Below are 23,599 nucleotides of genomic sequence, written 5' to 3'. Positions count from 1 at the left end.
GTGAAATCCGCGCTCGTTCTGCTTTTCGCAGACGATACTAAACTCTCCCATCGCATAAAATCTGCTCTAGACTTAGCCAACCTCCAAGCGGATTTGGACTCTGTTGAAGTCTGGGCCACTAATCATGGCCTTCGCTTCAATGTGGACAAATGCGCTGTACTCCACCTGGGTTCTTCTAACCCGCATCATACCTACCTTCTCTATGGTAAGCCCATAAGAGGCACCCTATCCGAATCCGATTTGGGTGTCACCATGGAACCCAACCTAAAATTTACCTCTCATACCAACAAAATCAGTAAACGTATTCACTCCCTTTCAGGGCTAATTCGTCGTAATTTTAATAATCGTTCTCAAAAATTCATCAAAATTCTTTACAACGCCCTAGCTTTACCAATTATTGACTACGCCTCCCCCATATGGACACCGTCGTCCTCTTCCAGCATTACCACCCTGCAAAAGGCTCAAAATAAATTCACTAAATTAACCAACAAACTTGAGAAACTCCCAGCCCCTACAAGATTATCGAAACTCCAAATCGACCCAGTCCACACGCGTCATTTAATTAATAATCTCTGTCTTTTACACGATTTCTTTAACAATAAGCTCGCGCTGGATATCGATACATTTTTCCAACCGGCACCCTTATCCTCTACTAGGGGTCACTCCCTTAAAATACTAAAACCCAGAGTGTTGACCTCAGTCCGTCAACATCACTTTACAAGCTCGGTCATCTCTGATTGGAACGCACTCCCAGAATCAATAATCTCTATCCCTATAAGGTCTAAATTCCGCGCTGCACTTTCTCAACATTTTCACTTGTAATCCAATGCACTAGTCACTCCCCCCACTCGTCCTGGAAATTCCTTCATTAATTAATTACCTACAACCCCATGGTAGTTAAATCTTAAATTAGTATATACTCTCATGACCAATTCTTCTATTCCTATATTTTAATTAAATCCCCTCAAGCGCTTGGTCACCTTAAATTCTCAATATTTGTTTACTATTCTCAAGTCAAATTATTAACTAATTACCTATAAGCACTTTGTTCACTTAGATCTTAATTATTGTTTACTGTCTCATTTTATAATCGTTACCAAACTCATGTTTAAAACCTTTAATTAATCTTAAAATCTGTTTGCTATCCTCCTGTTTAAAATCTTTATTTAATTATACATATGCACTGTTCATTTAATTTCTAATATTTGTCTACTATTCTCAATTTCTCATGTCAAAATTCAAATCATTCCGTCCGTACCACAAAAGCCTAAGGCTTGCATGTACGTTGCTAGTCCAAATAAATAAATAAGTACTTTAGACAGCTTAGGCCCTTTTATATTTTTAATTTTCCCCGGAAAGTTGTTTTAGCTAATTGAATATAAACAAATAGTATTATTAAAAACACCTCTTTAAACTTTTAAAGTTTTTTTTTCATCAATATTTTATTAAAATCACCCTTAGGCACGCGCGTACTTCGAGAAATTAGAGACAGAAGGCGCTGAAGCTGCGTAGCGGGGTTTCAAAAAATTCTGTACTTTAGTTTTTTCCTTAATTAAGTGTGAGTTATTTAAAATAAACCATTATAATAACTAATCATGATGGGAAAAGCCCTATTCAACATCTTGAATAAGTATTCGTCGTCTTTTTAAACATTTCGCACCCTTAGGCACCCTCAATAAGGCCATTTCTACACTGTAAACGCTTTAATTTTAATTGAAAAATTATCCGAACACCAAACCAATCCCGCACATAATTGTAATTAAACTAATTATTATGAATAAACGTCTTGGATTTCTATCCTTAGGTAACCTCAAAACAACGGCCATTTGACATAATTCTGTACTTTTAAACGCATAAATTTTAATTATTAAAGTCTCCTAACAGAGTAACACTATACCGATTCCAAACATAATTGTAATTAAAATAATTAATGAGGTACGAAATATGATAAATATTCGACTTTTTTACCGGTTTAAAAAATACAGTAAGCTAGTCTCCAAATACCATATCAATCACAATACTAATCTTCATTAAAAGTAATCATTAAGTTTAATCATATATATTGCGTTACGATAAAGGCTCGACAGATGCCGGGAGTGCATGCTGGAAATATCTCTACATCTTAACTCCGCCCACAATTCTGTACTTTAGTCAGCTTAGGCCCCTTTACGTTTCTTAATTATCCCGGCCTAATTCATTTAATTATTTCAATTAAAACAAATGTTATGAATTAAAAAACACCCCTTTTTCACCCCCTGTAACTTTACACTTAATTTCTTTAAGTAATCCTTATTAAAACCACCCCAAATCACCCTTAGGCACCCGCTGAGTATGATATATTTTGTCAACCAATAATCAAACCGGATATTTCTGGCGGGCGATTCGAAAAATTCTGTACTTTAGTCAGTCGAGAAAATTCGAGTTTATTCCCGAAAGACGAGCAAATTAAATAAAACAATCGATTTAGAACGACTAATTATCACGGAAAAAGGCTTATTCAACATCTTTTATAATTATTCCATGCCAATTTAAAATTTTCGCACCCTTAGGCACCCTCAATAAGGCCATTTCTACACTGTAAACGCTTTAATTTTAATTATAAAGGTCTCCTAACAGAATTTAGATTACAATTAATGAGATAATCCTTCATTTCTACCCTTTGGTAACCTCAAAACAACGAAATCCAAATATGATACATATTCATCTTTAATTGATACGATAAAGGCTCGACAGATGCCGGGAGTGCATGCTGGAAATACATCTTCAATTTAATTCCGCCCACAATTCTGTACTTTAGTCAGCTTAGGCCCCTTTACGTTTCTTAATTATCCCGGCCTAATTCGTTTCATTATTTGAATATAAAGAAGTAGTAATAATTAAACAAAACACCTTCTTTCACCCCCTGTAATTTACCACTTTATTCTCTCAAGTGATCCTAGTTAAATCTATCCCAAACCACCCTTAGGCACCCGCTGAGTAGGATATATTTTGTCAACCAATAATCAAACCAGATCTTTCTGGCGGGTGATTCGAAAAATTCTGTACTTTAGTCAGTCGAGAAAATTCGAGTTTATTCCCGAAAATCGAGCAAATTAAATTAAACAATCGATTTAGAACGAGTAATTATCATGGAAAAAGGCTTATTCAACATCTTTTATAATTATTCCATGCCAATTTAAAATTTTCGCACCCTTAGGCACCCTAAAAATGGCCATTTTTACACTGTAAACGCTTTAATTTTAATTATAAAGGTCTCCTAACCCAATTTAGATTACAAATATTATTGTAATTAAACTAATTAATGAGATAAACCTTCATTTCTACCCTTTGTCAAAACAACGAAATCCAAATATGATAAATATTCATCTTTAATTGATACGGTAAAGGCTCAACAGATGTCGGTAGTGCATGCTCGAAATATATCTTCAACGTAACTCCGCCCACAATTCTGTACTTTAGTCAGCTTAGGCCCCTTTACGTTTCTTAATTATCCCGGCCTAATTCGTTTCATTATTTGAATATAAATAAGTAGTAATAATTAAACAAAACACCTTCTTTCACCCCCTGTAATTTACCACTTTATTCTCTCAAGTAATCCTAATTAAATCCATCCCAAACTACCCTTAGGCACCCACTGAATAGGATATATTTTGTCAACCAATAATGAAACGGATATTTGTGGCGGGTGATTCGAAAAATTCTGTACTTTAGTCAGTCGAGAAAATTCGAGTTTATTCCCGAAAATCGAGCAAATTAAATAAAACAATCGATTTAGAACGACTAATTATCACGGAAAAAGGCTTATTCAACATCTTTTATAATTATTCCATGCCAATTTAAAATTTTCGCACCCTTAGGCACCCTCAATAAGGCCATTTTTACACTGTAAACGCTTTAATTTTAATTATAAAGGTCTCCTAACCCAATTTAGATTACAAATATTATTGTAATTAAACTATTTAATGAGGGCCGATTTTTATTTTTTGGCCTATTCTAAGAAATTCAATTTTAATAAAATTTAAATAACTAATCATGATTAAAACGAATTATTAATTTTCTAGAATAATTATGAAACGTTTCAAAACACTATAGTAATCCCGACTCTAATGGTCATTAAAGTATTTAATGAAATAGACTTTAATTTCTGTTCTCACCATTGAGTCACTTGTGTTTATTAGGGGGGGGGGGAATACTTGAAAGGGGTTTACAGAAATAAAAAGTGAAAGTGTTCTATCGGATGAAAACCTAGATGGCGCGAGGCGTCCACTCCCTTTATTAATTTTCTCTGCTCTACCAGAGACTACCGCCGAAGAGCGGCAAAATTATTCCGGTCAGAATCTGTTTGGCATCTGTGACCTCCGCACGTTGCTTTCGTATAGGTTGTCTTACAGCTTTTGAAAAGCCTTTTTATCGTGATTCAGCCAAACACGATTCTTAATAGGAGGTCCAAAACGCTTTAATTACAAGCGATAAAACCGTTAGCTGTTTTCAACAGTATTTTCGGTTAATTTTCTAATCGAATCAGAAAGATTCGTAGAAAAATTTAGCCAAGTACAAATTTTGTACGTTTTTCTTGGCAAAATTAAATAAAGAGAGCCAAAGTGCCTCTAAACTGAGCCTTTCATTAAAGAGCCAGTTTTCACGGATTGAAATAAAAACATCAAATTGATGTTCAAAAATCCTGCCGAGTACAAATTTAGTACTTTTTATCGGCGAAAATAAGAGCTACGTTAAAAATGAGTTCTGAAAATTTTGACCAGAAAGAATTCCTTACGGACTTTTCATCGTCAGTAAACGAACTTTTAGAGTCGTTGAACAATGATACTGTCGATGGTGTCACCATTTCTTTGCATAAACGCAATGATCAATCTGAAAGATTTGCTGATGGTGATGACTGTTCTGAAACAAGCTTAACTGCAAAGAATTCAGTTCGAGGGGTTGAGGAATTAGCTATTGAGACCGATTGCACTAAAACGACGTCCGTGGGAAGAGAATGGAACCCCTCTGGAAATGAATTACATGACAGTAATTTATTAGATGAAAATCCAAATTGTCCAGCAGAATCTGAGGGCGAAATTGGAAATTTCACGCGTGATATTTTGGGAACTTCAAAAACTCTTGCATATAAAAGTGGTATTTCAAGAAGCCTCAAACCAGAAGAAGCGCTAAATATTTTAATGGATGTAAAGAATGGGGTTATAAAAAATAAAGTTTTGAGATTTTGCCCAAAAAATGAAATTAAAGGGGGCGATATTTTTTTACTTTGTACCGATGACATAATGAAGGAACGAGATCTATATAATGACGGAATGCGATGGAGAAATTCTCACACTACCAAAACTTACCAAGACATCATCAAATTGTACTGCGATATTAGACCTGGATTTGAAAAAGCAGGTAGTAGGGAGTTTCAAAGGCATGTTTACACTCTTAAAAATCGTTCGAATGGCCCATATCCTGTATTAATTCACTACAAAGGTGATGAAACAGTATGGGTTGAAAGACCACATGGAAATTCAAAACTAAACAAAAAAGTTCCTTGGTATCCTACTAATCGATCCACGTTAAATAACGTGAAATCTAAAGTGAAAGGTCAAAAGAATGACCCAAAAGAAACTTATAGGGAAATAACCGCCGAGGTGAAAGTTGACCTAAAAAACCTTGAGAAAGAGGTCCAGCAACCGAAAGTTAGCGACATCGAACCAATGGCACTGCCGAGGAATACGAAACAGGCAGCGAACTTAAAATATTTGGCACGAAGAGCAAATAAGATTTGTCCTGATTCAGTGTACTCGATAATAGCCTTGATGGAGACCGAATTTAAGGACATTATTAGAGAAATAAACTTGGACAACGACAGTTTAACAATAGTCTTTGGTGAACCGGAAGCGGTGACTTTAGGTAAGCGACTTTTGAGCCAAACTTTAAGAGATGGCACAAATATTGAACAGTGCATAACTTACGATACAACTTTCAATATGGGTAATTTTTACTTAAGTACAGTCGTAATGCGTAATACGGAACTAGTCAATGACCCTATTTTCCCTGTCTTATTCATGATACACCAAAATAAATTCGGAGCCATTCATAAGAGCTTTTTTTCACGTCTAGTGCTGGAACTGGATTTTGAAACCTTGGGCAAAAATGTTCCCGTGGTTATCGATAGAGAAAAGGGTATCATCAAAGCTGTTCCGTGGCGTCCAATAATTTATTGTTTTGTCACAACCACATCAAAAACGATGTAAAATATTGGTTGCGTAGAAATGGTGGTACTACTTCAGACCTTAAAGGATATCGGCTTCATTTGGGTGCCCTTTTACAATGTGAAAACGAGGAACAGTTTGAAGAACAGTACGAGAAATATCGTAGCAAATGGTCGCAGCCTTTTTTGACATACGCCGATACGTTTTTGAGAGAAGACCTGAAAAATAATGCGATTGCGGCGCAATTCAAACGTTTTCCTGCGTTTCAATCAAAAACTCCAACAAATAATTTAAGTGAATCGTTCCATAGTGTATTAAAATCAAGTACTAAAGGAAACCCTTACCGAAAAAAACCTCTAAAAAACGTCTTCAGCCCAACCTAAGACGTGTTTTAGAGGTGGTATTTTCGGTAAGGGAAGGAACTTGATTTTGCTGAAGCGGTTTTAAAAATGACTCATTTGCAGCATTTTGCTTTGGACTCGTTCAGCAAAGCATACGAGAATATTCAGGGAGACCACACAGTGAAAGAGAACGTTAAAGACTGCAACTATGAACTGAAATTGAATTTCCGCTCAGAGAAGGAGATAATCCAAGAGGTTAAATCTAAATTAAGCTCCTATACCGAAGTCAAACTAGAACATATTTTTAACTAGAACTATTTTTAAAACCCATACAAAAAGGCCAAGTTAACCTTACACTACGAGAAATGAGATACTATACCTTTTCAGCCTTTGCTAGTGCTGTAAAGTTAGGCTGTGAAAAAAGTGTACCCCCTTGGTCGCGAAAATGTTTCCACCTCATAATGTTAAGCTCCATAGAGTTTAACATTACGATTTCGGATTGAGTATAAATAGAAAATCCCTGACGGGATTTTCTTAATTATGGAAATCGGGTATTTCTTTTAATCTCCAAGCATTGGAAGGACTAACTTCCGGCCAATGTGCTTGAAAGGAATTCTATTCGGGTAGAAATTTAGAGAAAGGCAAACTAGATTCGGCTTTGAATGATATATTTGTAGTTTTTTTCGACTTAGATCCTTCTAAGTGTTCATTTTACTTTCCCTTTCATTTCAGTAATAATGGCCCCCACACTTGAAGAGCAATGTAAGTAAAACTCGCTTTCTTGTTACACGATTCGTTTACAAGTCAAAACTAATTTTTTATTTCGAAAAACAGATCCACTTCTCCAAGAGCCATTTAAACATAGTAAGAACGTAAACTAATCTAACCTAACTTCTTAACGTTAACTAAACGCTTCTTTATCGTTATATAAAGATTATGGCCGCGAAATCGTTCAAAGGAAAACTAAACAGAATAGAGGTGGAGAGCCATCAATTAAGAAGATCCAGCGTCTGGTGCTCTTCTCATCGAACGACTTCAGGCACCGCCAACAGTCGGTCAGAAACCTACCGTTGTAGGCCTTCAATCGCCGGAGAAGAGCCGCCGGATCAGTGGTGCGACGGTCCTTGGTCCGGAAGGACACCTTGAACGGCTTCGGGAGTTCACTGGCCTTCATTACTGAAAGCCGTGTTCCCCCTATGGCACGCTCATTATGGTGTAGTGTTGACGTTGATATATGATTGAATTACGAGACTTGGGTTTAATTAACAAGAGGTTTTAATGAGAGAAAAGTAATACTGCTTACATAATTGTCGGAGTTGGTTGGGCATGACTATACCCGACCAACGCTGCATAAAAAGAGTAGGGAGCAAAGGTACGTTACAATGCTCCTTAGGTTTTACGAAAAAGTAAAAGGGGTGGCGCCATCTATACATATCTAGGGGAAACCTTGAGGTGGCGCGAGGTACAAATAAGGGTACATGTGGTATAATGCGATAGTTAACATTCGGCCATCCGTTAAAATTAGACTCCTGACTAATAGCGTAATTTAAATTGAGATCATTGTTAACATTAGTTGAGATCATAGTCTTTCAGGTACTTTGGTTTCTGGCGGGGTCGTGAACGTGCTCGCGGCTGGGCTTCTGGAACGTCGCCGTCATTCTCGTGCAAATCCTCGCCATCAGGTACATCGGAAACGAGTGGGGAACCTGGAACCTGTGCATGGGTTGGTTCTACGTCTTCTTGAGTGTCGTCGTCGGAAGAGGAACTGAGCTGGTCGTGACCATCGAATAGGAACCATCTTTTCAGTTTATCCGCGGGTGCCGTGTTGCGATAGAAGCGTTGGGTCCGTTGAATCTCTGGAACATCTTCTATGACATACCTATCGTAAGGCAGTTTCTTTGTGATGATGTACGGGCCTTTAAATTTTGCATTAGTTTTGTGGGGTTGCCCCGTGGCTGCGGGCTCTCGTTCGACTACCACCATGTCGCCCACATTATACTCGAATGCTTTCGCTCGCTTGGCGTTATACCTCATCCTTTGGCGTTCTTGGTCAGCCTTGATGTGGTCAAAGGCCTGACTCCTTTTCTTTACCATTTCTTCGTCGACTGGATAGTCTAGCGCGTCTATAAGCTCGTTTCCCTTGGGATGTCGTGAGGGAAAGTTCAACAACAACGAAAATGGCGTACATTTCGTGGCACGGTGTATTGTGTTATTGATGCCCCATTGGACTTGCGTAAGGTGGGCATCCCAATCCTTTTCGTCCGGTCGTTGGCATAGACTTGCAATTGCTGGCGTGATTGTTCTATTGTATCGTTCTACCTGGCCGTTGCCTCGGGGGGTAGCGGTAGCGTTCTTTACATGACTGATTTTGGCTTCTTTGCAAAAGTTTTCGAAGAGTTTGCTCGTATAGCACGAACCTTGATCAGTTATGATTCGTCGTGGAGCGCCAAAAATTCCTATTATCTCGTCAAGAATTTTTCGTGCTGGTCCGGCTCCGGTGTTGCGAACTGGTCGCAGAATCATGAATTTGGTGAAAGCGTCCACGATTACGATTAAATGAACGTTTCCCTTGGTACTCGTTACGAATGGACCTAAGTGGTCAACGTGAATAGTGTCCATTGGTTTACCAATCTTGTCAATCGAGTGGAGGTAACCTGGCTTCTTGCCTCCTGGTGTTTTGTGAAATAGACATTCGAGACAGGCGGAGATATATCGTCGAGTATAGCGCTTCATTCTCGGGAACCAAAATCTTTCTTGTAATCTGCCATATGTCTTATCTACTCCGAAATGGCCTATATCGTCATGATTACGTTTTACGATCTGCCATCGGGCCTGGTTTGGTACTGTTTCGTTGTGTGGGTTTCTTGAGAGGTTTGTGTATCGTTAGTAAATGTGCATCATAATAATAAACTTAAAACAAACTTAATTTATTAAGAGATAAGGCATTACAATCTAGGAACCTATGCCATCACTGATCCTACTCTAATACTGAATGATAAGGGGCTGGCTATAAGCTTGCACAGCTGTTTTACTAGGGCGGAACATATTCATACAAAGGTTTTGACTAGGGCTGGACATATTTAACTGAGAATACGAAACATCTTTCTTTTTTTTTTTAAACATGGTCATAGGAACCGTAAACAAAGTAGAGAGAGAATAGTATAAAAGTACTCAAAAGTAAAGCACAAAAAATCATTTTGAAACAACATAGTCTTTAAGATGGGACGGCATACGATGTACGCGACGCGGACGGGTACTCGAAGGCGAGGTTGGAATTGATCCAGATAGGGTCGGATTTGAGGTGTTGGTCGGGTGTAAGGCAGGCGGTGACTGACTGGTCAGCGGCGATGACGGATGAATAGGTGACGATGCCGTACTTGATGGTGATGGTGTAGCGGGAGGAGTCGGTTGATTAGAGTGTGAAACCATACGGTGAGGGTATCGGCGTGAAATGGGAATAATAGGACCCACAGGTGGTGGTTCTGAGGAGGTTGCGCGGTTGGTCAACGCAGGAGGTAGATGAGGGTCAGTAGTGTGCGCTGGTCTAGTTTGGTGAACGGGACGGAGGACAACTCTGTTGCGTCGGAAAACGCGGTCTCCGAGTTTGACTAAATATGATCGTTCCGCAACCTGGTCTAGAACAATACCCTTGGACCATTTCTTCGTATTGCTGGAGGGAGTTGGCTTGACCCATACAGCATCACCTTGCATGAGTGGAGAGAGTGGAGAAGCAGTTCGATCGTAGATGTGTTTAGTCTTCTGACGTTTGTGTTGGAGTGTAGTAGTGACATTCTTAGGAACTTGCGGTTTGAGTAGTGAAGCGGCCATAGGCATTTGTGATTGAGTGCGACGAGACATCAAACGTTGGACTGGAGACGTTTGAAGTGCTTCTGTCGGTGTGTTGCGCCATTCAAGTAAAGCGAGGTAAAAGTCCTTAGTTTGTTCCAGTTTTGTGAGGAGCGTCTTGGCGATTTTTACTGCCGATTCGGCTTTACCATTCCCTTTTGGATAATAAGGGGAGGAAGTCTTGTGATCAAAGCCCCATAGATCTGCAAACTCTTTGAAGGTTTGACTGTTGAAAGGCGGGCCATTATCGGTCAGAACAGTTTTTGGGATTCCATAGCGCGCAAAGTGGCGTTTGCATACTTCAACTACTGAATCAGCTTGACTATCAGGGAGTTGATCTAATTCCCAAAAATCAGAATACGAGTCCACTGTTACGAGGTATTTTTTTGAGTTGGCATTAATGGTAAATAGGTCCATAGAGACGTTTTGCCATGGTAACTCTGGTAGAGGGAGAGAAAGTAACGGTTCTTTTTGTTGAGCACGTTGAAATTCATTACACGCTTCGCATGTGGAGACAAGTTCTTTCATTTGTTCCTCCATATGCGGCCAATAAACAGACTCTCGAGCTTTGCGCATACACGCTGCTATTCCAACGTGGCTAGAGTGGAGGATGTCTTTAATTTCTGCATACATCGACTGTGGTACGACAATGCGGGAACCTTTGTAGATAACTCCGTGGTCAACTGTTAGTTCGTCTCGAAACGAGAAAAAGTGGCGAATCTCTGAAGGAACTTTTCCGATTCGATTTGGCCATCCGTTAGCGATTGTGTGAATCAGGGTTTGCAAAGTCGGATCTTTGCTAGTGTGACGTGCGATGTTGTCCAGTTGTCTGTTAGAGACTTGCGCATGATCAGCATGGTCTATGCTCTCCAAAAATTGATTATAGCGTTTTTCTTCTCTGAGTGAAAAGACAACGTAATCAGCGTGTGTTTCCTGTTCCTCTTGATTGTTCTGTAGAGGAAACGGGATTCTTGAGAGGCAGTCAGCTATTAGCATTTCCGGTCCCTTCTTGTATGTTACTGTGAGGTTATAGTTCTGCAGTTTAAGTAACATGCTTTGCAATCTTTTGGGTGCTGAGAGGAGAGGCTTCTTCCAGATGTACTCAAGCGGTTTGTGATCAGTTTCTATTGTTATATTGGGATGTCCACAGAGATATTGGTGGAATCTTTGACATGCGAATACTATGCTTAAACATTCTTTTTCTATTTGCGCGTAGCGGCGTTCTGTAGGAGACAATGTCCGTGAAGCAAAGACCACAGGTTGATTATTTTGAAGAATCGTGGCGCCTACTCCTATGTCGCTGGCGTCACATTGTACTGTAACAGGTTCATGGACATTGTAGTAGCGCAAAACAGGGAAAGACACTACTAGTTTCTTGATTGCGTCAAAAGCTTGTTTTTGATGCTTTCCCCAGTGCCATGTAGCGTCTTTGTGGGTCAACTGACGAAGAGGTTCGAGATAATCTGAGAGTTTGGGTAGGAATTTGGCCAAATAAGTTGTAAATCCAATAAAGCTGCGAAGAGCTGTGACATTTTGCGGTGGAGTCATGTCTAGTACCGCTTTAGTTTTCTCTGGATCTGGTTTTACTCCTTGAGCAGATAATACATGGCCAATGTATGTTACCTCAGGGAGACGTAAGCGTAGTTTTGCTTTATTCAAACGAAGATTTTTCTCGCGAGCTCTATCCAATAGCTTGATCAAATTTTCATCGTGGTTACTGATTGCTTCGTCCAGTGTATCTCCATAGCCTATGACTAGAATGTCGTCATGAATATCTTCGACACCTGGTAAACCTTCCAAAAGTTCGTGTTGTCTCCTTTGAAACTCTTCAGGAGCGGTTGAAAGACCAAATGGCATTCTGAGCCATTTGTACCGTCCAAAAGGAGTCCAGAAAGTTGTCAAGTCGCTGCTTTCTGAATCTAGCTTGACTTGCCAAAAGCCATCTTTGGCATCGAGGACCGAAAAGACTTTGGCATTAGTCAGACGTGGAAGGATTTCTTCTATTGTTGGAAGAGGATAGTTGGGCCTTTTGAGAGCTGCATTCAAGTCTTTAGGATCCAAACAAATTCGAATGCGTTTTTTTCGTACTGCGACCATACTGGAGATCCATGGTGTAGGAACTGTAACTTTTTCAAGAACACCCCGAGAGACGAGTTCATTAATTTGAGTTTGTAGTTCCTCTCTCAGAGCTACAGGAACTTTACGTGGTCTGTGTTGGACTGGTTTAATATTCGGATCTATTTCAAGATGACAGTCTCCAGCTAGACATCCAAGTCCTTCAAACACATCTGAGTATTCTGTAAGTATTTGTTCTTTAGTGAGTGGAGTTTGTCGATTCGTGGTTATAGCATTGACAGAGCTGTTTGCGTCCACATTTACAGTTATTAATCCCAGTTCAATACAACTGTCACCTGACAAAATTGAAGCTTTGTCAGTAGTAACGACATGAAAGCGAAGAGGAAATATTTGATTGTTGTATTGACAGTTGATAGTAGTGATGCCATGTGAAACTAGGGTGGAGCCATTATAACAAGTTAAGGAGGTCTCCTTGAGTGTGAGTGGCGTTTTCTGATCAGTAGGCAATTGATCATAATCTTTTCGAGTTAAGATATTGCTAGTTGAGCCACTGTCTAGTTGGCATCTAAGTGTATAGGATTTCTGTTTGCCCAGAACTTGAAGATTGACAAACCATTGTTTTCCTTTTCCTTGAAGGAGTGAAATATCTTCTATGGCATAATTTGAAGCGTCAGAGGAATCAGCTTCGTTGTTGTCAATGTAGTGTAGTCTAGAATTCTTCTTTTTTGTAGATGAAGTCTTATTCTTGCATTGTTTAGCAAAGTGGTTCTTAGACTGACATCTTGAGCAAGTTTGTCCGAAAGCAGGACATTTGTTTCTTTCCCGAGCGTGTACAGTGCCACAATAATAGCAAGGTTTTTGAAGCATCTGTACTTTAGTAGACATGTTCCTTGGTTGCGCTTTTGGAGGTTTCGGTGAAGTATACATCTGCTCCCTAGTATGGCCTTTGTGAGATGGTTTCTGAATATAGTGTAAGGCTGATGCGGAGTCTGGCTTGTTGATACGCTGCAATTGTTGATCAGCTAGTTCATTAGTTCGGCAAATGGCAATAGCAGAGTCGAGAGTGAGCTTCGATTCTCTGATTAGTTTAGATTGCGTCTGGGAGTTATTCGTACCCAATACTATGCGGTCCCTGATAAAGGTATCGAGAAGAGCACCAAAATCACAGGATTGAGCAAGTGTTCTCAAGCGTTGTACATACTGATCTATAGTTTCTTCAGTTTGTTGATTTGCCGAATAAAATATGAACCTTTCATATATGACGTTGATTTGGGGTTCGAAGTGATCACTTAAGGCCTTTAGTATATCTCCTGTTGTAGCAGTTTGTGCAGCAGTGAGTGGCAAGTTCTGATATATTTGAAAACAATCTTTCCCCATAACAGATAAGAGTGTAGCTACGCGTATAGGATCCGTCTGTTTATCAAGTCCAGTTGCAATTTCGAAATTGAGCCATTGCGAGTGAAAGAACTTCCAATTTTCTGCAACTTTACCAGTAGTAGTAGAAACTGGTGTTGGTGGCGGAATAGACGAGGCTATTGTGGAAGGAACTGGAGTAGCACCTTGCGACATTAGCTTGCACAGCTGTTTTACTAGGGCTGAACATATTCATACAAAGGTTTTGACTAGGGCTGGACATATTTAACTGAGAATACGAAACAGGTACGACCCATAAGAGACGGTTGCGATCTGGGTTTGTCGAAAAAGTCTCCCATCTTTTACCGTGAAATCTCTCTTCGTTTGGACGTCGTCCTTGGTCAGTCCCTTCGTTTTCCTCACTTGCTCCATAAGGGCTGTGATTTTAGGATCTAGCTTCTGAGCTGTCACGAGCCAATCGTCGGTCGTGAGGGCCATGTGAGCAATCTGGAGTCCATTTGCTATTTCAACGTCTTCGGGTTCGCCATACGGTGCGCGACTAAGAGCGTCGACGTGAGACATAGAGGTACCTGGTCGGTGGATGATCGTGTAGTTGAGATCTTCGAGCTTCAAGCACCATCGACCTATTCGTGGTACTATGTTTTTCCTTGCGAACGTATATCGGACTGCGTTGCAGTCGGTTACTATGGTGAATTGTCTTCCCAGAAGATACACCCGGAACTTGTCAGTTGCCCAACAGATGGCTAACGTTTCTAATTCGTAAGAGTGATAGCGCGCTTCATCTGGGGTAGTTCCTCGACTTGCGTAATAAACGGGGTGCAATTTGTTATCCTGTCCCTTCTGCAGTAGCACTGCCCCTAGCCCGACTTGGCTGGCGTCTGTGTGCAATTCCGTTTCGGCTTTAGGATCATATAAGGCCAATATGGGCCTTTCCGTTAATCTTTCTTTTAAAGTATCGAACGCTTTCTTTTGTTCAGCTTCCCAGATCCAGGAAGCATCTTTCTTCAGACGTTGGTGTAAAGGTGCGGCGATTAGAGCGAAATTCTCAATGAATTTCCGGAAGTAGCCGGCCAATCCTAAGAATCTTCTAATTTCGTGGACGTTTTTCGGAGTTGGAAAGTCCTTTACACATTCGATTTTGCGAGAACCTGGCTTGACCCCCTCGCTGCTGATTTCGGATCCTAAATAGTCAATCTTGTCCATAAGGAAGTAGCATTTCTTGAGGTTAAGTGTTAGTTCTGCATTGCGCAGCACGTCGAATACTTTTCTTAATCGACTGATGCTATCTGGTACCGTAGTCGCTGGTACAAGCACATCATCCATGTAAGCCATAGCTATTGTGTAACGGAGATGTCCTAGTATTGTGTTTATCATCCGTTGAAACACAGCGGGTCCATTGGTGAGGCCAAACGGCATTACTTCAAATTCGTAGTGACCATCTGGGGTCACGAAGGCCGTTTTCGCCTTTGACGCTGCTTCGAGAGGAATCTGGTAATAGCCGGAGGCTAAATCCAAACTTGAAAATAGTTTATGCCCTTGTAAACGCTCCATCTGGTCTTCGATACGTGGAAGTGGATAGGCGTCACGTGTCGTTATCCGGTTCAAGGCTCTGTAATCGATACATAGTCTTTCTTCGCCATTCTTTTTCTTTACGATTAGAATAGGGCTGGCATATGGAGAATCGGATTCGGAGATAATTCCTGCCTCCAGTAGTTCTTGAATCGTTTCAGCTACTTTTTCTCTTTCGACGTGGGATAGTCGGTAAGGGCGGAACGTAATCGGTTTCGGGTTATCTAGTTCTATTTTCATTGTTGCTCGATCGGTGCGTCCAATATGGTTTATCCCGTTAGAGAGGATGTCTCGGTACTCGTTTAAGAGGTCTATCAATAGTTTCTTCTCGTCATTGGTCACCGTTGGGCCAATGTTTACCTCTTCTTCTGCAACGGAGCTTAAGATGCGTTCCTCCATGTGCATGATCTCTGGATTCGTGTTTGTTTGGCTTTCCGTGCAAACATCTGCGCGAGCGATACTCTGCCCGCTCATAAAGGTGAGTTCTTTGTCCGAAATGTTCATGATCGGGATCGTTGTTTGTCCTTTCGCGTTTAATCGTGTAATACTTCGTGGAATACAATGTTCGTAACTTGGATTCTGACGCATCTGCAGTTCGATGAATAAATCTGTCTCTGGCATGCTCTGTTCGCCAATGTGTACATCGACAAATCCTATGTATTTTGGAGCTATTACCGTAGCTTCTTTTGTCCAAAGTTTCAGACTCGGTTTCGGTAAGTCTGGTATGTGGAAGTTCCGTAGACAGTCGTCTTCTTCCGTCATTGTTTCCGTTTCTTCAAAAATGCGTATTGTATTACTGCGGCGGACGATTACTACGTGTGGTTGCTCTGAAAACGGCTGTCCTACCAACAGTGGTATAGCCTGCGCTTCGTCGGGGACTACTTGGATTTCTACGTGTGCAGTAGCTTGATCAATTTTTAAAGTTGCCTCGCATACTCCTAGTATCTTCGTAACTGCGGATCCGTAGCCCTCGATAACTGATCCATTCTTTGGTAACTCGTATTCGATTCCAAGGCGTTGAGCATCACTTACTCTGAGCGCGACGCATTTGCTTCCAAGGTCAAGATAAGAACATATTTCTTTTCCATTGAGGAGAGCGTCGTGGAAATATTTTTCGTTGGCTTCGTTGCCGGTTTTAGTCTCTACGTGGGTTACCGTCTTAGAATCATTTCCGTTACAATCCTTGGCGTCGTGGCCAGATCGATGACATTTTGTGCAACGTAGCTTACGTTGGGGTTTCGTACAGTCTTTACCAATATGTCCATATTCTGAGCAATTGAAACATATAGGTTCTCCTTTTTCGTTATATCTTGCCTTTCTCTTGAATTTCTGGTGAGTGTTGTCACCATTCGTTGATTTAAGAGTCGAGTTTGATTGGGAGTAATTCGAGTTTGACGGAAGGTGATTACGTGACCTGAGTTCTCGTCGATCTCGCTCGAATCGTTCAGACTTGCCCCTGGTGCTGGTTTGCAAAAGTGTTAACCTTTCATCCATGGTCTTGATACATTTCAGTAACTCCTGTGGCGTATCGTAATCTCGGTTACTGAGTGCCGTAATAAGTCTCTCATCGTCAAGACCTGTTATGAGGTAGTCTATCATAGCATCGTCCTGCAACCCACTAAGTCGTGCCTTGGCTACCTTGTCGTGGTAATATGCCTCAATAGTTTCGTTTGGCTGCTTTGTTCGTCGCTCCATTTCTCGGTGGAGGCTTTGACTACCTTTAACCGTTGGGAACCATTCCCTTAAAAGATCTGTCCATTCATTCCACGTGTAGTTTACCGTGGCTAATCCCTCGTACCATACTTTGGCTGTTCCTTTAAGCTTGGGGATTGCGTGATGAATCTTTACGTTGTCACTCCAGTTGTAGGCAGTACCTGTATCGTTGACTTTCCTAATCCATGAGTCGACAGTTTGATGAGGAGAACCGACTGGATCGAACTCGGGGATCAGTCTACTCCCATCTTGGACATGATGAGGCTGTGCTTGCCTGTTCGTTGTAATCGTTTCCAATTGTCTTTGCTGAGCTTCCATTAGTTGGTTCTGTTGTTCGAGGTGCGCGTCAGACATTGCACTGATCGCTCGTTGCACCGCAGAATCCACTGCTCTCTGTAGTGATGTGGCAAAATCATCCATTGAAATAAAACCTACTGGTGCTTCTCCTTCGGCCATCGTAGTATCTTGTTGTTCGTGTAGATGCAAGGCCTCGAGTATTCGTGAGGAGGTTCTGTTGTCGGTTAAAATATCGTAGTTGGTGTGACGAGTTCTGTCTTCGTTAGATCCCGTTAAGCTTTCGTAGTGAGAGGGGTCGTTGTCGGAATCTTCGTAATCGTTGAAGGAGTTCGGACGGTGTTCTCTTGCGATCGTAATGTCAGCGGGTGCTTCGTGTAAAGGAACGTTAGATTCGTTTTCGATTATCCGGGAACGTTGGACTATCGTAATCTTTCCTTCTCCGTTGGCCTTTGTGCTTGTTTCGTTTGCAGGAACGTTAGATTCGTTGAATTCCCAGGAACGTTGGGTTTCGGTAATCTTTCCTTCTTCGTTGGCCTTTGTGTTTGTTTTGTTTACAGGAACGTTAGATTCTTTGAATTCCCAGGAACGTTGGGTTTCGGTAATCTTTCCTTCGTTGGTGGTAACCTTGACATGATTCTCGTTTTCCAATGTCGTACTTGTAGCTTTCGTGGTTGCGTCGTGTAAAGGAACGTTAGATTCGTAATAAAATATCCCTGGACGTTGGGGTTTATTAATCTTTCCTTTGTGTGCTTCCAAGCTCGTTAGTACTTCTGGTAATTCGCCTCTAAGTCGTCGGCTACAACGCATCTGCTTCTTTTCATCGTTAATTGCAGTCTTCTTTTCGATTTTGTTTTTAAACATAAGCGTTAGGAACGTATTTCATTTCGTATTCGTTGGAGCATGAAATAACATTGACCATTTGGGAACGTTCAATGGACAACGTGTTCGTTAGGGTTAATTTAGGCTTAGCGTTCCAAGTCTCTCATAACGTTGGTAACTCACTCAAAACATTATATCAGGGCGTAGTTTTGAGTATATCCCACTTCTGAATTGTTGACGTTGATATATGATTGAATTACGAGACTTGGGTTTAATTAACAAGAGGTTTTAATGAGAGAAAAGTAATACTGCTTACATAATTGTCGGAGTTGGTTGGGCATGACTATACCCGACCAACGCTGCATAAAAAGAGTAGGGAGCAAAGGTACGTTACAATGCTCCTTAGGTTTTACGAAAAAGTAAAAGGGGTGGCGCCATCTATACATATCTATGGGAAACCTTGAGGTGGCGCGAGGTACAAATAAGGGTACATGTGGTATAATGCGATAGTTAACAGTAGCACCTTCACGAGCCAATCGCCGGTCGCAGAATCCCCACAAGAATAGTTTGTGGAAGCTTAGTTTGTTTTGTTTTTTATTAGGGATTTGAGTCACCTCATGCCATATCAGATCAGAGGGAATCTAGTACTAAGGTTGTGGCCGCTACCTGTCGTTTGGCTCAAAATCTCAATAGTAGCGTGGAATCGCATATGGATATTCAACCAGAGTAAATGATTTAATTGAATCAATTCTTTCTAATTGCAATCAAAGACTTTATAATCTAAAACTATTGAGTGTTTATTCCCAGTTTTGAGGCTGAAAGTGAATCGGAAACGTTTTATTCATTTTCGCGGGAGAACGAAATGTGGCAAAAAAATGACGGGGAAGTAGTTCATTGGCAATTATCGAAAGAAAATGAGCAACTAAGACGCCAATGTCAATATCTGGAGGATGAGAACTCCAATCTTAAAGATAGAGTTATATTACTCGAAAGCCAATTAAGCAAAGTAAAAGTATTTAAAAGTAATTGATGGAGATAAAGACGTACGTTTTAATTTAATTTTTTTCTCAGTGCAATGATGCGGCATCCTCGTCAAATGAGGTCATTTCAAGGCTGACAAACGAACTAAAAGATGCCTTGAGAGACAATGACACATTACGGAAATGGAACTCTTCTGTATTTCAAGAGTGTCAAAGAGTTCAAGCAATTCTGAATGAAAAAGCCCAACGAATAAATGAAATGGAGGAAATTCCCTCGGAAAAAGTACTTATTTTAATTTTTAAATCATTTAATGGTTTTTTAAACCCAAACTTAAATATTATAGGATGATTCGGTTAAGGTAACGGATGGGTGGCCTCAAAAACGATGTTAGAGCGTTGCAGCAACTACCCAGTCAAAGCGGTCACCAACTTCGGGAAAAGGATGGCCAAAAATAAAGTTTCCAAAAAAAAAAAAAAGTTCAAGTTTCTCATAATTCTAATATATTTTTGTGTTAATATTCTAAAATTTATAATTTCTCATAATTCTAATATATTTTTGTGTTAATATTCTAAAATTTATAATTTCTCATAATTCTAATATATTAACTAAACGCTTCTTTATAGTTATATAAAGATTATGGCCGCGAAATCGTTCAAAGGAAAACTAAACAGAATAGAGGTGGAGATGTGTATTACCACACACCCGGTGGTGAAATGCTCGTGAGTTCTTGCGTTAAACTGTAATTTAAAGGCAGAGTTCCAGCGAAAATGATTCTAGCTAACTGAGCATAGAAACAAACAATGGAGCGACCTCTCAGATTTTGCGAGCGAAAGTTGTGAGAGTTCTAGCTGAATAAAAGCCGTGCAGGGCGGCCTCTAGCGAACTGAAGAAAAACAATTGAAAGCGGTTTAAATTTTTCCTTGCAAATATTTGAATTCCTCTGTATGAAACTCTCTTTTGTTTATCTTCAATTCGCTAGAACCGCACGGCTTTCAGTCAGTTAAAACCTCTCAAATTTAGCCACAGCAGGGAAACTAAAGTCTGCGCGGTCGCTCCGTTGTTAGTCTCGATGCTTGCTTTTCAGTTCGGAACCCTTTCCGCCGGAACTAGTCCCTTAAAGGCAGAGTTCCAGCAAAATGGGCAAACTGATGGTAAATAATACAATGTTGGAGGGATGCAAAAATTCGAAACGACCCAAAAAAAAAAATTACTGGCCGATCTCCAGTTCTCTAAGAGCGAATTTTGTTCCAAAATGGACACGTTCGGGCCACATTGTTAGTCTCGATGTTCGTTACTTAGTTTGCTTACGTTTTGGAACTCGGCCTTGAATAGTCATTTTACCTCGTCAATAAAAGAGGGATAAAGTTTTGCTTTTTATTATAGCGGTCTATGACGGAAGTTGCAGCACACCGTAAGTTTATATTTAAAGCTGGGATTTAATCGAAATTTCTAATAATTGATCTTTATTTTGCAGTTGAAAAGGTCAAAAAGGGACTAAAAAAAGAAAATTTTTGGTTTAAGCCGATTAAGATTTCAAATCACCCATTTGAGTGGATCCGCCCGGCGGGCACCCCGCGTAGAGAAGCGGTAGGTGTTATTTGGTTCGAACTTAAGTAGCTGGTACCATTGGAAGGAGAAAAATTTGACCTATCACACCCGATAGGTCGAATTATAGCAAGAATATTCCTGAATTTTGTAAATTAATTCTTCGAATATTCTCCGCCTACTTTCGTTATAAGGATGTTGATGGAATTTTTTAGTTAGATTACCTTTACATTGATTGCGTTTGGTCTTATATTAAGCCCAGCGACTTGTTTAACAATGCAACTAACGCTGCACGAGGTGTCTGAACGTTTAGTTTTGACAAATTCCTGTATTGCTTTTTATGATCGCTTGTTCGTTGTATCCTCTCTTATCAGAGTTCAGAATCTCCCAACGATGAGTTCAACCATGGATTTATAATAGAAGCTTACGCTTCCTGGATATTTCACTGTAGCCTTCAGTAAGGCATATGAATTTTTAACACATTTATGTCATAAAATTTCGCGCGGATGGGGACTGGGGGGGGCTCATGACGTAGAAATTGAGGCAAACTTTTTTCTCTCGGCGCGCGTGCGCGCGCGCTTTTCTAAAAATTGTTTCGCGCGCGCTATTAAAAATTAAAACTCAAGCGCGTGAAAACCCCCCCCCCCTCTGAATCTGCCTCAAATTCTACGCCACAAACGCGCGTGCCAGGCTGGTACTAGCTCGCGCCAGTTCAGACGAGGAATAAATGTTGTGCGCGTTGTAAGGCGAGTGGAATATCCAGGGAGCGTAAGCTTCTATTATAAATCCATGGTTCAACCGTTGCCTACGTTACGTCTGTGCGCGGCGCCGATTTTTATTTTTCGTTTGGAAATTTAAGTTGCCAAATTCTCTCACCCGAGAGCGCTATTAGCTGGACTTAAGGAATTTCAAATGTTCATTTTCTCGCGCTTGGAATTTTAGATGTTTATTTTTTCGCGCTTGGAATTTTAAATACTCATTTTCGCACGCGTTTCGGTCTAGCTATCAATGCCATCTCGCGGTAAGATAGGGAGAAAAATAAGAAGTCCGTTTCTTAAAAGGCACCCCTTTCGAAACTACCGCGCAAGGCCTTGATTAAGGCAGGCAAGGGTTCAACTTCCGTCCTTGGTGCATGACACCCTGGCAAAATCCTTCTCCGACCATGCAGACGCCCTACATGGCTGCTCCGGCGCCTTCTGGTTTCAATCCCGCACCGCACCCTAGCGAGGCTCCCCCAATACCTTCTTTTCCTTCGAACAGCGGCGGAGGGGTTTTTGTTCCACCCCAAGTCACTCCCACTGCGGCCCAAGACGAACGAGGAGCCACTGAAACTCTGAACAATCAGGCCCGTTCCAAATCATTGAATGACAATTAATTAACCCTTTTAATAGTTTTAAGCAAATTCAACAAGCGGTATCAATTATATTAATTAATGAATAAGTTATATCATTTCAGATTCCTCCTGGTTTAAGAGCCATCATAGATAACTTGGAAAGTTATTCGAGAAAAAAAAGTACCAGAGTTCCATGTGCTCCGGAAATACGCAATTTTCCAGGAATGTAATTAAAAGAATTTTTGTTGTTTTTGTCTGGTCTTCATGTCCCGTTATAACAGTTTTAAGTTACTTTTTCACAGTTTTAGTTCAACTCCTAGCGCTTCCCATCAAGCTAATAATAGTGGCGCAAGACCATGTCCCGAAAGACCCAATTCTAACCAGGAACAAAGTAATGGAAGTTTGCAACACTCTGCTTCTGCAATGCCAGAAATATCAATAAATTCCAGACCAATGTAAGGAAACTGACTAAGAATTTGGGTAGTTTGAATTTTGGGAAAATTTAAAATTTGTTGTTGTTTTTGTTGTTAATTTTTCAGGGAATGTGGAACAACCCGTCAAACGAAGAATTTGGAATCTTCAAAAGATGCAATTTATACGGAAGTGGCTTCCTTAATTCCGAGCTGCGAAGAACAACTCGAGATGTGGAGTAATCTACTCCAACAGTTACAATATATTATTAGTACACCTGTTAATAATCAATCACGGAAGGACTTAGCGAGAATTAAGGAATTAATGCAGGCCAGAGATATAAATGTATCATCAGGTTTGCGGAAAAAAGTAAGTAAAACAAATTCAGTTATCTTATTAACTCGGTTTAGTTATAATTATTACCTTTTTTAAACTTTTAATAATATTAGGCCGAATTGAGCAACGAAGCTCAATCTGCGCAAAACCCAACATCCCAAATTGCTCCATCAAGATTACCGGAAAGTCAACCTATCATTAAAGTTTTCAACTGGGACAATGTTGGAAACACGTCTGTAGAATTGTCTGAACATATTGTAACGGGGTATGTCGATTATAACCCACGGTAGTACCGATTTCCCGTAATATCAAAAGACCCACATAACCCAGGGTAACAGTAACCGCAAATGGAATAATATACGGTAAAAATATTTGATCAAAGAAAAAATAAAGCCCCATTTTAAATTTGAACAAATAAGAAGACCAATTAAATTAAGAAGGCCTATCTGGCAATAAGACCGAGGCCTAAGATGGCGGCCCCTGAAGTTAAGCTCTACCTATACACAATGACGCGGCCCAAAAACGCTTAGCGACCGAGGCTTAGGATAGATGATTTACGGATTTGATTCCTTTAGATAATTAATTTTGATCCCAAAGTAAGAATTAATTCAGTAATCTTACCGAGAAATTGATGTTAACGAAATAAAGTAATGGAAATCAGAGAAAGAAAAAAAAAAACTTTTCTTCGTAGTCGGATAAACAAATTTTGTGATCTAACTAGTTCGGCAGTCAACGAGAAATGGCTTCCAAAAACT

At 40.3% G+C, this 23,599-nt stretch overlaps 5 protein-coding genes across 9 annotated transcripts in view; 3 read left to right on the top strand and 2 right to left on the bottom strand.

The window, feature by feature from the left end:
• prel (preli-like) overlaps positions 1-23,599 on the bottom strand; it is a 26,608-nt gene extending 3,009 nt beyond the window's left edge. The window contains exon 1 of one of the 2 annotated variants that reach the window (XM_089853111.1): positions 23,466-23,599. The gene's annotated coding sequence lies outside the window, so the exon portion shown is untranslated. The remainder of the gene's footprint in view (positions 1-23,465) is intronic. The other variant, XM_089853110.1, reaches the window with a different exon arrangement.
• On the top strand, positions 4,199-7,666 carry LOC149623319 (uncharacterized). The gene is made up of 3 exons (XM_089853093.1): positions 4,199-7,306; positions 7,379-7,408; positions 7,478-7,666. The coding sequence occupies exon 1, from the start codon at positions 4,737-4,739 to the stop codon at positions 6,243-6,245; it is 1,509 nt and encodes a 502-aa protein (XP_089709219.1). The 5' UTR covers positions 4,199-4,736; the 3' UTR covers positions 6,246-7,306; positions 7,379-7,408; positions 7,478-7,666.
• On the bottom strand, positions 9,281-19,056 carry LOC149623318 (uncharacterized). The gene is made up of 2 exons (XM_089853081.1): positions 14,186-19,056; positions 9,281-9,407 (listed from the first exon to the last, which is right to left on the bottom strand). The coding sequence occupies exons 1-2, from the start codon at positions 18,278-18,280 to the stop codon at positions 9,351-9,353; spliced, it is 4,152 nt and encodes a 1,383-aa protein (XP_089709207.1). The 5' UTR covers positions 18,281-19,056; the 3' UTR covers positions 9,281-9,350.
• On the top strand, positions 19,101-19,675 carry LOC149623317 (uncharacterized). Of its 3 annotated transcripts, none has more exons than XM_089853118.1 (3): positions 19,101-19,244; positions 19,310-19,501; positions 19,578-19,675. In XM_089853118.1, the coding sequence occupies exons 1-3, from the start codon at positions 19,101-19,103 to the stop codon at positions 19,608-19,610; spliced, it is 369 nt and encodes a 122-aa protein (XP_089709244.1). In that variant the 3' UTR covers positions 19,611-19,675. The 3 variants fall into 3 exon arrangements, with proteins under 3 accessions (XP_089709244.1, XP_089709243.1, XP_089709242.1); XM_089853117.1 differs by having other exon boundaries at positions 19,563-19,675; XM_089853116.1 differs by having other exon boundaries at positions 19,310-19,675.
• Positions 19,808-23,469, top strand: LOC149623316 (uncharacterized). Of its 2 annotated transcripts, XM_089853104.1 has the most exons (7): positions 19,808-19,938; positions 20,603-20,630; positions 20,694-20,806; positions 22,220-22,323; positions 22,400-22,552; positions 22,637-22,877; positions 22,958-23,469. In XM_089853104.1, exons 1-7 carry the CDS (start codon positions 19,933-19,935, stop codon positions 23,132-23,134), a joined length of 822 nt encoding a protein of 273 aa, XP_089709230.1. In that variant the 5' UTR covers positions 19,808-19,932; the 3' UTR covers positions 23,135-23,469. The 2 variants fall into 2 exon arrangements, with proteins under 2 accessions (XP_089709230.1, XP_089709229.1); XM_089853103.1 differs by lacking the exons at positions 19,808-19,938; positions 20,603-20,630; positions 20,694-20,806 and adding an exon at positions 20,854-22,109.

This window comes from Phalangium opilio, unplaced genomic scaffold, assembly GCF_054372755.1.
Source record: "Phalangium opilio isolate 3A_F unplaced genomic scaffold, DU_Popi_V2 ptg000113l_1, whole genome shotgun sequence".
Taxonomy (NCBI): Eukaryota; Metazoa; Arthropoda; class Arachnida; order Opiliones; family Phalangiidae; genus Phalangium; species Phalangium opilio.
The sequence above is the reverse complement of the archived record's forward strand: the minus strand, read 5'-3'. Positions and strand labels throughout refer to the sequence as shown.

Bases quoted from the DNA above. Each gene is read 5' to 3' on its own strand.
- LOC149623317 (XM_089853116.1), top strand. From the start codon at position 19,101: ATGTGGCAAAAAAATGACGGGGAAGTAGTTCATTGGCAATTATCGAAA. The intron at 19,245-19,309 runs GTAAAAGTATTT...TTTTTTTCTCAG, and splicing joins TCGAAAGCCAATTAAGCAAA to TGCAATGATGCGGCATCCTC.
- LOC149623316 (XM_089853103.1), top strand. From the start codon at position 21,897: ATGACACCCTGGCAAAATCCTTCTCCGACCATGCAGACGCCCTACATG. The intron at 22,324-22,399 runs GTAATTAAAAGA...ACTTTTTCACAG, and splicing joins ATACGCAATTTTCCAGGAAT to TTTTAGTTCAACTCCTAGCG. The intron at 22,553-22,636 runs GTAAGGAAACTG...TTAATTTTTCAG, and splicing joins TCAATAAATTCCAGACCAAT to GGAATGTGGAACAACCCGTC.
- LOC149623319 (XM_089853093.1), top strand. From the start codon at position 4,737: ATGAGTTCTGAAAATTTTGACCAGAAAGAATTCCTTACGGACTTTTCA.
- LOC149623318 (XM_089853081.1), bottom strand. From the start codon at position 18,280: ATGTTTAAAAACAAAATCGAAAAGAAGACTGCAATTAACGATGAAAAG. The intron at 9,408-14,185 runs GTAAAAGATGGG...AAACCTCTCAAG, and splicing joins AAACGAAGAGAGATTTCACG to AAACCCACACAACGAAACAG.